General features: G+C 41.3%; 2 protein-coding genes across 3 annotated transcripts in view; one reads left to right on the top strand and one right to left on the bottom strand.

The window, feature by feature from the left end:
* The first annotated feature begins 1,227 nt into the window (after positions 1-1,227).
* cilp (cartilage intermediate layer protein, nucleotide pyrophosphohydrolase) lies at positions 1,228-10,255 on the top strand. Its single transcript, XM_060859066.1, has 9 exons — positions 1,228-1,279; positions 3,317-3,469; positions 4,993-5,040; positions 5,234-5,503; positions 5,741-5,914; positions 6,239-6,553; positions 6,662-6,770; positions 7,080-7,237; positions 7,325-10,255. Exons 2-9 carry the CDS (start codon positions 3,403-3,405, stop codon positions 9,688-9,690), a joined length of 3,507 nt encoding a protein of 1,168 aa, XP_060715049.1. The 5' UTR covers positions 1,228-1,279; positions 3,317-3,402; the 3' UTR covers positions 9,691-10,255.
* Positions 10,256-10,834: 579 nt separating this feature from the next.
* Positions 10,835-13,763, bottom strand: part of eif3jb (eukaryotic translation initiation factor 3, subunit Jb) — a 9,532-nt gene continuing 6,603 nt past the window's right edge. For both annotated transcript variants that reach the window (XM_060859064.1, XM_060859065.1), the window contains exons 6-8: positions 12,980-13,153; positions 12,075-12,148; positions 10,835-11,430 (exon numbers count right to left, since the gene is read on the bottom strand). In XM_060859064.1, coding sequence (XP_060715047.1) covers positions 11,296-11,430; positions 12,075-12,148; positions 12,980-13,153 — 383 coding nt within the window. In that variant the 3' untranslated portion in view covers positions 10,835-11,295. The remainder of the gene's footprint in view (positions 11,431-12,074; positions 12,149-12,979; positions 13,154-13,763) is intronic.

Here is a 13,763-nt window from a genome sequence, read left to right as displayed (position 1 = left end):
ACAGATGCAGACGAGGTGCATGGACACAATGATCAGAGTTTTTTAACCCCAACTTTAAATCTGGGCACATCAAACATGTAATGATTAATTAATAAAGTTGTTCTTACACCTCAGTCACTGGTGTTGTGTCAATTCAAGCAAAAAAAAAAAAAGGAGCAAATTTTTTACAAAAATTAGTAAAGCGTGTGAAAGCTCTGAGCTCTGGAAGTTCTGAGATGCCGCAGCGAAGGCACGATTTGATGAAACGTTTACATTTACAGCAAAAATAAGAAGCTGATTAGAGCCACATTTCTCTGCTCTGCTGTCAGAAGGATTGGGTTTATTTAATTAGGCATTTTTTAGGCTGGAAATGTAAAGAATTAGCAACATTTACGCTTTACAGAAATGACTTTTGTTGTTTGTGTTGTATAACATCACGGGACAAAATCCCAACGATCGCCTCAACGTCGTTCCACATATCTTCTGCTTCGTAAGATCGTGTAAAGCTGAACGAATTTACATTTCTCAGTTTACAAGAGAAACATGTGTGGAACCTTGTGTTCACACACACACAGCTACTGAAGCTGATTTACACACATCTCTATGAGAGAGAGAGAGAGAGAGAGAGAGACAGCGAGAGAGAGAGTAAGAGAGAGAGAGAGAGAGAGAGTAAGAGAGAGGGAGAGAGAGAGAGACAGAGAGAGAGACAGGCGAGAGAGAGAGTAAGAGAAAGAGAAAGAGAGAGAGAGAAAGAGAGAGAGAGAGACAGAGAGAGAGAGAGAGAGAGTAAGAGAGAGAGAGAGAGAGAGACAGAGAGAGACAGGCGAGAGAGAGAGTAAGAGAAAGAGAGAGAGAGAGAGAGAGAGAGAGAGAGAGAGAGAGAGAGTAAGAGAGAGAGACAGAGAGAGAGTGAGTAAGAGAAAGAGAGAGTGAGAAAGAGCGAGAAAGAGAGAGTAAGAGAGAGAAAGAGAGAAAGAGAAAGAGAGTAAGAGAAAGAGAGCGTAAGAGAGAGAGACAGAGTAAGAGAAAGAGAGAGAAAGAGAGAATAAGAGAGAGACAGAGAGTATGAGAAAGAGAGAGTAAAAGAGAGAGAGAGAGAGAGAGAGAGAGACTCTGTGTTTCTGTGGTTTCCTCATGCACTCATCTGGTTTCCTGACTGTGGCGTAAAGCCGAGCCCACAAGTCAAGCATGAGCTATATAAGAGACAACGGAACACCACAAGAACACACACACACACACACACACACACACCGTTTCTGCTGTTCTTCGTTCTTCACTTCTGTGGACGGCTTTGATCTGGGTAAGACAGCCATCTTCTTATTCTGCGTTTCGGAGCCTGCTTTCCTCCTTCATCATTTTATAACTCTACGCCTTGTGATTTTTCGCTTCTCTTGTTACTCATTCATCGTGTATTCGATAGTTTCACGTTAATCACCTTAAGTTTAACTGAAAACTCTCCTCCTTGTGACCTCAGTGAAGCATTTAAGGTGTAAGATTAAAAAGCATTTACCATATTTAATGTAGTGGCGTCATGTATGTTAAGTGTTTGTCAGTCGCCGTTGACTTTATAACGGCTTATACAGTACATCCGGTTAAAAACATCGGTGTTCCATTTGAGATGATACGACGCTTCTAACAGTCATACACTAGACACTAGAGAACATTGTAAGTATGTAGTATGTCGTTTGTAATGCTGCTTGATCTCACCTGGTTTCTGTACCAAATGTAGTGTCAGATTTTTGTTCTTGGCCGACAGGAAGCTGATATGGGCTTCTGCTCCTATATCCTCTCCAAGCTTGCTGTGTTAAATGCTTTTCTGCTCATCTTCTTCTGAACACTTTCATCGACGAGACGTTTCCTCTCACAGACCTTCTTCCCGCTCTCTTTCTGCAGCCGTAAACTCTTAACAAAATATCTGATTGTTTTGTTGTGTGTATCAGACGACTGGCTGTTGAGCTCACTGCAGTTGTTCAGCTGTATGTTTGTGGTGTTCGAGAACGCTGTTACTGTAAGATCCTGTAGGACCACTTTGTTTTGTTTCATTTGTTTCCTTTACCTGAAAACAGCGAGTCAACTGCAAAACTTAAACTCCATATGTTCCCAAACCTTCGACTGGCAAAGAGATTGTGTTGCATGTTCACATTTTTTATGTTCCCCTGATACACACTGATGACTTTTACAGATGTGAAATGGAAACATAAAAATGCTTTTTAGATGTTGGCTAAAAACACCAGAACTCTAAAAAATTTTTATTTTATTTTTTTTTTCAGTTGCTTCCCTAAATATGCTTAACATGACCACAAATTATTACACATTTCTTCTTGTATAGCCTCAAATTGCTTTCTGAATCGATTGTGGATTCTACTAGAGCAAGTAAGGGCCTTTTTACACCTGGTCACTTCGTGTGTTCTCTCTGATCCGATAGCTATCTCACTCATTCATTTTCTACCGCTTGTCCGAACTATCTCAGGCGTCATCGGGCATCAAGGCAGGATACACCCTGGACAGAGTGCCAACCCATCACAGGGCACACACACACTCTCATTCACTCACGCAATCACACACTACGGACAATTCCAGAGATGCCAATCAACCTACCATGCATGTCTTTGGACCGGGGGAGGAAACCCCCAAAGCACGGGGAGAACATGAAAAAACTCCACACACACAAGGTGGAGGCGGGAATCGAACCCCGACCCTGGAGGTGTGAGGCGAACGTGCTAAACACTAAGCCACCGTGCCCCCTGATAGCTATCTGATTTGTTAAAACTGTTCCATTTACATTAGGCCACATAAATGCGTCTCGGCGAATCGGATATCGATCCGATCTTTCTGCTCCCGCCCAAAATGCTAATATATTTGACCTCGTTTCCGGGGTAATTGAAACGGAACACACTTTGGTGTGTGCGGTTTTCACAACGCGATCAAAAAGAAGAGGAAAAAACTGGTTACGACGGTTATGTTACAAAAAACAGCGTTTACTGTTTGCTGCATTTTCGCTGGCAGCAGCAGCGCATTTTAAGACCCGACGAGACGCCTGGGTGAAAGATCACCTGAGTGACGTAGTTCCGTTTGGGAGGAGTTTAGTGCTGACGTATGTGGCTTGAACAACCACATTCATTTACACCTGTCCAGTTTCATCTGAAACACGTCCCAGACCACCTCCTGAAGGGGTTTGTACCGTCGGATTTATATCAGTCTCCAAAACGTTTCGGAGGGCATTTAGACCTGGTCTTTTTACCATCAGATAGCTTTTGGATCACAGAAGACGCGTGAAGTGACCAGGTGTAAAAAGCCCCTAAGACAAATCTTTAACTAATGTTTTTCTGACTTGTAGAAATTCCGTGTCAAGATTATTATATATAGCGTAAAGAGCAGAAAAGGTCATCGACTGAGGTTAAAGACCATCGGAAGAGACTCGGGATGGCGTACAAGCTACCGGAGGTCTTTCTTCTCCTCCTCTTTGGAATTTCCACCACCTTCGCTCAAGGTTTGTGTCTCGTAGCCTTTTCACGCACCTCATTTGCAACGTTCACATTTAAAGCAGCATCCTAATATCCATCTTAATTATTCTAACCATAGCATTTATTCACAGGGTACATCGTACATCTACAGCAAAACCACTCAGGCTGGAAACTCAATCTTCTTTGTCAAATCCTTTTAGTTTATAGCTTTAATGTTGAATTATTCATGGTAAAAGTGCTAATGGGACTTTACCAGCTGTTTTTTGGTTCTCATCCACCCATTCCTCTGTGAAGATGATAAATAGCCTCCGTGTTATGTTTCCTCTCAGAAGCCGAGCTCGATTAGAAGTTATGCGTGTAAGCCAGAGGCTATGAGCCACCTGTCATCAATTGGCCACACGTTACTGAGAGCACAGAGTCAAGTCATGCCAGTATCATGTTCCTGTGATGAACGTGGAACATATGCAGGCTCGAATAATACGAGGTCAAATTCTGTACAACTGTGTGAACGAAAGCCGTATCGTGTTATTTTACGATTATCAAAACATGCAAATGAATCTTGGCCAAGCTTTAGCGGTGAGAACTTTGTTCAGGAAGGAGACTGATCGCTAACAGATGAGTGAGAATTACACAGGAGTTTAAAAAAGAAATCCTGATTTACATCATTTGTTTAGATCAGGGCTGAAACATTTATATTCATGTATAACAATCCCACGATGTTTTGACTACATAAAAATAGAGATATAAAATTGTTCCACAATTATAGTTAATTTTCCTCCAGCTATCGTGTTTGGTACATTTATAATTTGAGAGAGAGAGAGAGAGAGAGAGAGAGAGAGAGAGAGAGAGAGAGAGAGAGAGAGAGAGAGAGAGAGCGCAAGACAGACAAAGAGAGAGACAGACAGAGAGAGACAGGCAGAGAGAGACACAGACAGCGTGAGAGAGTAAGATAGAGACAGAGAGAGCGACAGAGAGAGACAGACAGGCAGAGAGCGACAGAGAGAGACAGACAGAGAGAGACGCAGACAGTGTGAGAGAGAGACAGAGAGAGCGCGAGAGAGAGAGATAGAGAGACAGACAGGCAGAGAGCGACAGAGAGACAGACAGGCAGAGAGCGACAGAGAGACAGACAGAGAGAGACAAAGATAGCGACAGAGATAGACAGAGAGACAGAGAGCGTGAGACAGAGTGAGAGAGATAGAGAGAGATAGAGATAGACAGAGAGAGACAGGCAGAGAGAGGGAGTGAGAGAGTGTGAGCGAGAGAGCGAGACAGAGAGCGAGAGAGAGACAGAGAGCGAGAGAGTGAGTGAGATAGAGAGCGCAGTTACATTCTTTAAATTTAATACAAAATGTAAGCCTATTCTCCTGTAAAATTTGTCGAGGTCTTAAATGTACACTTTACATCTACAACTTTGTTAGCCCAGATGTGTGTTGTATAAAAAAAAGATCTTGAGCTGGAGCTACACCGTGCTTTCTGTAAATTATGTTTATAAAAGTCTATTTTATTAAAATGGTAAAGATCACTAAAAGGCTTAATTTCTCTACAGGATCTGGAAGATCCATGAATCACAATCCAGCAGTATTCCATAGTGACAGTGTTTATAATACATAATTATACAAAACATTCATAAGACTGAACAGAATTAAGCGTACTCGCACAGGGTGTAATCACAGGCATCTTGTCTATGAAAATGTTCATTTACAGTTCAAATGTATATATAAACATTAATAATTAAATATTGAATGTGTGCTGCATCTATTCCGCCCCCGTGTTCGCAGTTTATTCAGATGACTACGAGTGGACGACTTGGTTCAACGTCGATCACCCTGGAGGGAAGGGAGATTACGAACAGCTGGATGCGATTCGTTTCTATTACCGAGCTCGTGTGTGCGATTCCCCACGGATGCTGGAAGCTCGTACTACAGACTGGATGCCAGCTCACAGAACTGGAGAGAGAGTGCACACTGAGCCCACTGTGGGTTTCTGGTGCATCAATTCAGAACAACCCGAAGGAAAGAACTGCTCCAATTACGCAGTCCGTTTCCTTTGCCCGAGAGGTAAGATTTATGTAATGGATATGTATTATGTAATAGATTTTGCTCAGTGACATTTTCATCACCAACCAGAAAGATTGCAGCATATTGGGTGGTTGGATTAAAAATATATTTAATGGCTTGGAAATTGCAAATTGTTCAAAAGAAAATACAGATAGTGGGTGGTGTTTGGGAGGTGGGCGGGTGGGTGGGGGGGGACTGCCACAAAACCCAATTAGAAAACTTCCTCTTGGCTTTTAGACACAAAGTCTGAACCCGAAGGAGTGTGGAGTCAGTGGTCAGACTGGACCCCATGTTCTGCACAATGTGACCAGGATGCATCCCAGATCCGCTCCAGAACCTGCACAACCCAATCCAGGAGGTGCAACGGTCTAAAGATGGAGAGCAGACAATGCAGAGGACCCACTTGTCCAGGTGATGTTGAGTTTCCATGTCATTGGGACACTAAAAGATGTTTTTTGTTCTTGTTCTCTTCTTCAGGAGCTTTTTAGAAAAATGAAACAATACTGTTTATGGCTTTGGTGGTAGCAGCAAGGATTGTTAACATTGCAGCTAAAAAAGCTTCCTCACTTACTTAGTGTAACCAGACTAGCCACTTTACAGAGATGCTTTTGTAAGTGAGGAAGCTTATTTAGCTGCAATGTTAACAATCCATGCTGCTACCACCAAAGCCATAAACAGTATTGTTTCATTTTTCTAAAAAGCTCCTAAAATCCTCATTCTCTTTTGTTGGTTTAGGGTGTAATCTGCAGTGTGTGATGGGCAAGGCAAACACAGACTGCAGTGCTTGCATGTGTGAAGATCACACAGTGCTTGGATCAGTTCGTCGTGCTGGAAGTCTCCCGGCTCCTGGGGCAGCCATTCTCCTTTCAGGCACAAGCCCCAAACTTCTGACACTATCTGACCACAACGGACACTTCCGTGTACCGGGGATCTGTTCCGACGGTAACACTACACTGCTGATCACGCTGCAGGGCCACATGCGTCAGGAAATCGTCATGCCGCTGAGCCCTGAGCCTACAACTGTACTTCATGTGAAGTTGGAGAGAGCAAGTAAGGATCCGACATACAGTAGATCATACTGTAGATCAAAATGAACTTAAACGTAGTGCTAATTTCAAGTGGAGAAAAATAAATTTTTCCACCTTGTATCTTCCTCAGAAAACCTGTATGTGGAAAAGAACCCAGAGTCAAAAGCCAGGAGACAGGGTCAGACAGCTGCCTTCTGCTGCAAGGTTACTGGTTCACCTGAACCTAATGACTACCAATGGTAAGATGTAAATAAGATCCGTAGGAAGTAACGTTCAAATGCAATAACATGCATACAGCTATTTAATATAATAATAATCAAGGGCTCAAGGGTATTCTAGCTCAACACCTGTATGACGATAAACCAAAAATCACAAGTGTTGCTATTTAAATATTCGATAAAACGTGTAAAAATAAATTTAAAAACTTACCTTTTGATGTCATATTTTTCCACTGGCAGAGTAAATAATTATCAGTAATCACCCATAGCCTTTTGCTTTACTGTGAACCAATTTCCATTTGTACAATCAAAAACTCTTCTTAATTCCAGGTTTCACAACGGAACTCTGCTTGACAAGAGCATGTATCACTATGACAAGACGTTGGTTTTGAGGAACCTAAGAATAGATCAGGCTGGAGAGTACTACTGCAGAGCTAGCAGTGAGAATGGTTCTATTAAATCCAAGCCAGCTACTCTCTCAGTCATAGGTAAGCTTTTCATTAAACTGAACATTAAAAAAAATTTACTTGGTTATGACCATTTTGTTAACGTTGGAATTGTTTTCTATCTAAAAGATCAGGCTGAGCCTTCGTGTGACCCGAACCCTGAACCAAACTTGATCCGTTTGCCTCATGACTGCTTCCAGAACCAGACAAACTCCTTCTACTATGATGTAGGAAAATGTCCCATAGTAACATGCACTGGACAGCTAGACAATGGTATTCGCTGCAAAGACTCCATATCTTTCTGTTGTGGGGTGTCCAAAATGGAAGAGAGACAGATAACATGCCAAGGCTATGAGTTACCTACTATGGTGGTCACTCAGTGTGGCTGCAAAAAATGTGTGGAAACAAAGGCAACAGTTCGTGGACGTGCCATTGCAGCGGATACAGGAGAGCCCTTAAGGTTTGGACACATATACATGAACGGAGCAAGAATTAGCCGAACAGGATACAAGGGTACTTTTTCCATCCAAGTTCCCACAGATACTGAAAGGCTGGTTCTAACTTTTGTAGACAACATGCAAAAGTTTGTGAACACTACTAAAGTACTTTTGTTCAACAGTAGAGGTGGAGCTGTGTACCATGAGATCAAACTGCTGAGGAAAAAACCTCCGGTTACCTTAAGCTCAACCGCTACAAACAAACTACAGCTTGGAGAACTACGAGAAGAGAAACCCATGGCTGAGATTGAAATTCCACCCAACTCTTTCTACAAGCAAAATGGAGAGGTTTATGTTGGTAATGTTAAGGCCAGCGTTACCTTCATGGACCCGAGAGATGTATCCACAGCAGCGGCTGCTCAAAGTGACCTCAACTTTGTAGGCACTGAAGGTGATACCCTCCCCTTGAGAACCTACGGCATGTTCTCTGTTGACTTCAGGGATGAGTCAGATAGTGAGTCACTAAATGCCGGAAAAGTAAAAGTTCGACTTGATGCAGCAAGTGTCAAGATGCCGGAACATCTGGAGACAATGAAGCTGTGGTCCCTGAACCCTGAGACTGGTCTTTGGGAAGAAGAAGGACAGCTTCGTATGGAGATAAAACAACGAAGAAAGCGAGAAGAAAGGACTTTCCTCGTAGGAAACATGGAAATTCGAGAGAGAAGGTTGTTTAACTTGGACGTGCCTGAGAACAGAAGATGTTATGTTAAAGTCCGAGCTTTCCGTAGTGAGCGATTTATACCAAGTGAGCAGGTTGAGAGTGTTGTGATTACTCTGATCAATATGGAGCCCACAGCAGGTTTCGCCAGCAACCCTCGTGCATGGGGCAGGTTTGATAGTGTCATCACTGGTCCTAATGGGGCATGTCTGCCTGCTTTCTGTGATGACGAAAAAGCAGATGCTTACTCTGGTTATGTCATGGCAAACCTTGGAGGGGAAGAACTGGATGCAGTAGCTTCAGCACCAAAATTAAATCCCAATGTCATTGGTGTTCCTCAACCCTATCTGAACAAACTGAATTACAGAAGAACAGATCACGACGATCCCAGGATTAAGAAGACGGCATTCAGTATCAACATAGCAAAACCCAGCCCAAACGCAGCTGAAGAAGCAAACGGTCCAATTTATCCGTTTGAAAAACTGAAAGAGTGCGAAGAAGCTCCATTTAACGCACCTCACTTCCGCTTTTCAAGAGTTGAAGGAGATCGCTATGACTACAACACGGTTCCTTTCAACGAGGACGATCCAATGAGTTGGACAGAAGACTATTTGAGTTGGTGGCCAAAACCGACGGAATACCGAGCTTGCTATATTAAAGTAAAAATCAACGGCCCGCATGAAATCAACGTTCGTTCTCGCAACATGGGAGGCACCCACCCGAGAACAGTTGGCCAACTGTATGGACTTCGCGATACCCGTAGTATCCGAGACAGGGTGCAGTCCAGTGTCTCAGCAGTCTGTTTAGAGTTCAAATGCAGTGGCATGCTCTATGATCAAGACAGAGTGGATCGCACCCTAGTGAAGGTGATCCCACAGGGTAGTTGCAAGAGAGAGAGCGTGAATAGTATGCTACAAGAGTACTTGGTCAACCATCTTCCACTGGCTGTCAACAATGACACCAGTGAATTCACCATGCTTGCCCCACTGGACCCTCTGGGCCATAATTACGGTATCTACACGGTTACTGATCAAGACCCTCGTACAGCAAAAGAGATAGCACTCGGGCGCTGTTTTGAGGGTACATCAGATGGCACATCAAGAGTAATGAAGAGCAGTGACGGTGTGGCATTAATCTTCACTTGTGGCGATAAAGAGGTCACCAAACAGAGCGTGTTCCAGCAACTCCAGAATGCTCCAGGCCGGGCCGTAGCAGGGACTACTCGTCCAGGGAGAGGCAACCGAAGGCAAAGGGGAGACTCCTCAGCTGCACTCCGTAGTAGCCAGAGAAGAAGTACCCGCAATCCCAACAGACGATCCCAAATCACACGCAGCTCATAATAAATGTTTAACGAAAATATTCCGGAGAGGCCCGCATCCAGGGATGTTCTCCATACCACCTGACTGGTGCGAAAGGTTTTTGAGCATATTCGTAAATGAAATTGTTTTTAAACTTTAATGTGTAATTCCCACATGCTATACTGAGAAACATTTAGAGGTTTGAGTAAGGGTTCGAACTGAACCTTTTTTTTTTTTCCCCAACAATTTTCCTTGCTCCCAACACATGTCCCCCCCCCCCAAACAGATAAATCTAGAGCTAAAGTGGGTATGTAATGACAGTTTGAAGAATAATGTTGACCAGTAACAATTAAGCAGCTCCTCCACCCCATTTCACAAATAATTTGGTAAATGAGGCATTTATAAACAGCTATCTTAAGTTTACGCCTTAACACTTACCTGTACTGTGATAGTTACTACTTGAAATTGTAAATAACGGGATATTTATTTCATACACCGTGATAAATAACCAGAAATCCTAATGTTTGTGTATTTGACTCACACTACGTTTTCCAAAAGAATCCTTTTTGACCAATAATTTTTATTAAATTACATCCTTAAAAAAAAACACTGTGGAGTCTCGTCATCGATCGCTTTCTTAAACATTTTCGTGAAGCATGTCCCCCGTCCCCCCCCAAACGGTTAGAAGGATAAACCCTCAAAACAAAAGGAAAACCTCAAATATAGAATGAGAGCAAATACGTTTCTGTTCTTTCTGTCTTCCTTCTCCCTGATACACGGCTGCAATAGCTGCAACAAAAGTCCCACAGTCCAGCACTAGAAATTTAAATCTACCAGCATTTGCGCAAAGTAAACATTTGAATGGAAAAGAAAATAATAATAATTTTCAGAACAATTCAATACACAGGAAATGCTGCTTTCAAATTGTACTTACGTTTTTTTTCTGCTTCGCCGTCATTTACACTAAAAAAAATAAGTGTACCTACAACCGGTGCTCCTTATGTAGTGTCTGCTGTAAATGCACTGACATGTTAAGGACAAAAAAAAAACGTTGTTGAATGATGTGCATCTGATGTTGCTGACAACTGGCAATCAGAGATATAGATATAATTCTGTGGAAATAGCCACGAGAGGAAAATATCCATTTTTTTTTTTTTTAAACCTAGGACATTCTGTATACAATTACTTTTGCATAGAATATCGTTTGTTTATGTGAATACAATTGCACAGAGGTTAACAGCATCAGCTATTTCAGTATTTCAACCAAAATAAACAGGTTTTCTGTAATATTTCGTATAAGGCATTATGATTATTATTAGTTTCTTGTGTTGGCCAACTGGAGAAGACACTTGTGCAAAGATGTCTCGCATCCTAAAGTCTTTGTCAGAGGCAGAGTTGTAAATACAAGGCAATTTAGTTAGATCTTCCTTTTGTCACCAAATGGCAACGTTGGTAATAGCAGCTTCACTAAGAGTTGTTTTGACCACTGAAGCGGGGGGGGAAAAAAAAATAAAAAATAAAAAAGTCAAAAGGTTGACACAGTGTTCAGTTTACTCCAGGATGGCACTGGTGAAAGAAAATGAGAGACGAGGGGATGCTGTATGTCTTGAGTGGGGTAGGTGAGGGGGGTGTGTGTTTCAGCCTTCGTCACATGAAGTCCTCGTAATCGTTGTAGCCGCCGCCGAATTCGCCGTAATCGTCGAAGTCGTCTTTCTTTTTCGCTTTCAAACCGCCGCCGGCGAGGACGGTTTTCTTTTTCTTCTTAGCGCCTTTGGCTTTTTCCTATAGGGAAAATATCACGTGACAAACGTAAGCAAAGACAGACTTACTCTGTCTCGGAATTAAAACGTCCTCTTCTGCAGAACGTCAAGAGGGTTAAAGGAACGATTTAACAGTAAGCAAGCAGACGGCTCCCTCTGCTGCATGGAATAGGAATTACACTCTGGCTTCTAGGATATAATGTTCAGTAAGCGCTTTATCCAGGGTTTGCTGGATCAGGAGCCTATCCCGGGAATGAGGCAGGAATAATTCCTGGATGGGATGCCCAGACCTCTAGGACACATCCAAAAATTTGCATTCCTGATGGTTTTCAGGTGTAAAAAGGACAACATGTTTTATTTCCTACAATTCCGTTTGTAATAAAATTGAAATGTTTTGCTATTCTACAACAAACAAAATCCTGGTATGACTCAGTAAAAAAAAACAAAAAAAAAAACAATGAAAAATTAGGTTAATATGGGCTAATAATCTGTAAAACGTAACACCACAGGATGGTTCTTGCTTTAAACGAATTAGTTTGTAGTGGTGTGTGCAAACTTAAGAGTGTGTATTGTCAAAAAAAAAAAAACAATCAAAGCAACACAAAGAATTATTTAAAAAAATAAATAGATAAAAACAGGGATTAAACAAATTATTTCACAGCTTACCTTTTCCTGCTTTTGCTTTTCAGTTTGAAGAACTGACAGGGAATTGTTGATTTTCTTTAAGTCCTCTACTTCCACTGTGGCACACAATAACAAACAAACTTTATATATTTCAATGTCAAGATTTGAGCAATTATGTGCATTTATTTTACTTAAAAAACACGAGTGAGCCTGAACAGGACTGAGGCTTGAACTCCGTTGCACTTAGGGATGCACCGATCCGATTTTTTTTGAATGGATCGGGTATCGGTGGTGCGTGACCGATCCAAATCTGATACTCGTGGTCATGTGCGTTGGAACCATTATATGTGGGTGGGACAGGACACGCCCACTTTTTATTTACTTCCGAAGCCCATGCCGTTTGATTAATGAACAGCAAACATCATTGACTATTGGCAGAACTTATAAGAAAAACACCCTTATATATGAAATTACATTAATGAAAATAAATATAATACATTTTATGGGAAATGTGTTGCACAACCGCCTGCGACGCCTGCGCCTGTGTTTCAAGAGTTCTAATTTAAGATTCACTTTAAAATATTGCCTTTTCTTCAGAAAATAATATAATTTCATAATTGCAGTATATACGGTTTAGCTTGTTATACCACTAACTGTTAAAAGTACTGTTTGCTTCTGCATTAATGCTTTTTTTAAGGTTTCTTGTGTTTTAATTTTTCAACCAGTAATATGGGCATTTTTGTATTTCTTTACCAGAAACAAATAAATCTTAATAACTAAGCAAGTTGTTTACATTCTTTAGTTTTAAAAGTAGAAAGGGACACAGGTATCGGATCGGTATCGGAATCGGATCGGAAGAGAAAACGTATCGGTACATCCCTAGTTGCACTCGAATAGAAATTTAAGCCACATCCATAAAATGAACACAAACACAAACATCTACTCACGTGAAATACAGAGCTCCCGAAACAGTGACTCCAAAAAGCTAGAATAATGCACCGACTTCTCAAACTGTGTGATCTTGTCTTTCAGGGCTTTCTCAAAAACTAAAAAGTCTTCCTTAGTCGACGGACACATGGCTTCGATTCCCGAGGCACTATTCGTAGTAGTCGTGTCAATACCTGCAGATTAGAACAGTCCGAGTGTCATCGACATCATAATATTCTAAACAAGTCAACTTTCTCAGTCATTTCACAGATGGACAACTTCAGCTTTTAAATCATAGCCTTCTATATTCATTTGAAAAACTAGCAAAAATGTAATTAATGAGATCATAATTTAAGATTTCTTTATTTTTATACTACTGAAAATGTAATTTTATCTAGTACAAATCTGGTGTTTACTGATAAAAAAATTAGACATGCTGAAAAACATTTTTCTAGTGAAAATCAATCTCTGATTTAACAAATTAATTTCAACTTTTCACTAGTTAAGGCCATCCTTAAAAATATTCTTGTTTGCCGTAACCCGACCGACCCTGTCAATTTAGGACCGACTCAATTTATTTATTATTTTTTTTCTTTAAGTTCGACCGACTTGCCGGTTGTAAATTTGCGTTAAGACCGACCTTTTTTTTTTTTTTTTACTCTTCAAACAACTAATACAAAAGCAATAAGATAATATTAACGGGTCCGGGCACCATAATACGTCTAAAAAATTCATTAAAACAGCTCGACACCACTTTAACTTGGCACGAAGTTCTGGAAAAACTGTCCAGCATCAAAATAAGGC

Source organism: Tachysurus vachellii, chromosome 23, assembly GCF_030014155.1.
Source record: "Tachysurus vachellii isolate PV-2020 chromosome 23, HZAU_Pvac_v1, whole genome shotgun sequence".
NCBI classification, from domain to species: Eukaryota; Metazoa; Chordata; class Actinopteri; order Siluriformes; family Bagridae; genus Tachysurus; species Tachysurus vachellii.
Note: the sequence above shows the minus strand (reverse complement) of the source record. Positions and strands in the feature narration are given on the sequence as shown.

Coding starts and splice junctions, on each gene's coding strand:
- cilp (XM_060859066.1), top strand. CDS start 3,403: ATGGCGTACAAGCTACCGGAGGTCTTTCTTCTCCTCCTCTTTGGAATT. Junction 6,554..6,661: donor TGTGAAGTTGGAGAGAGCAA/GTAAGGATCCGA, acceptor TATCTTCCTCAG/AAAACCTGTATGTGGAAAAG. Junction 7,238..7,324: donor AGCTACTCTCTCAGTCATAG/GTAAGCTTTTCA, acceptor TCTATCTAAAAG/ATCAGGCTGAGCCTTCGTGT.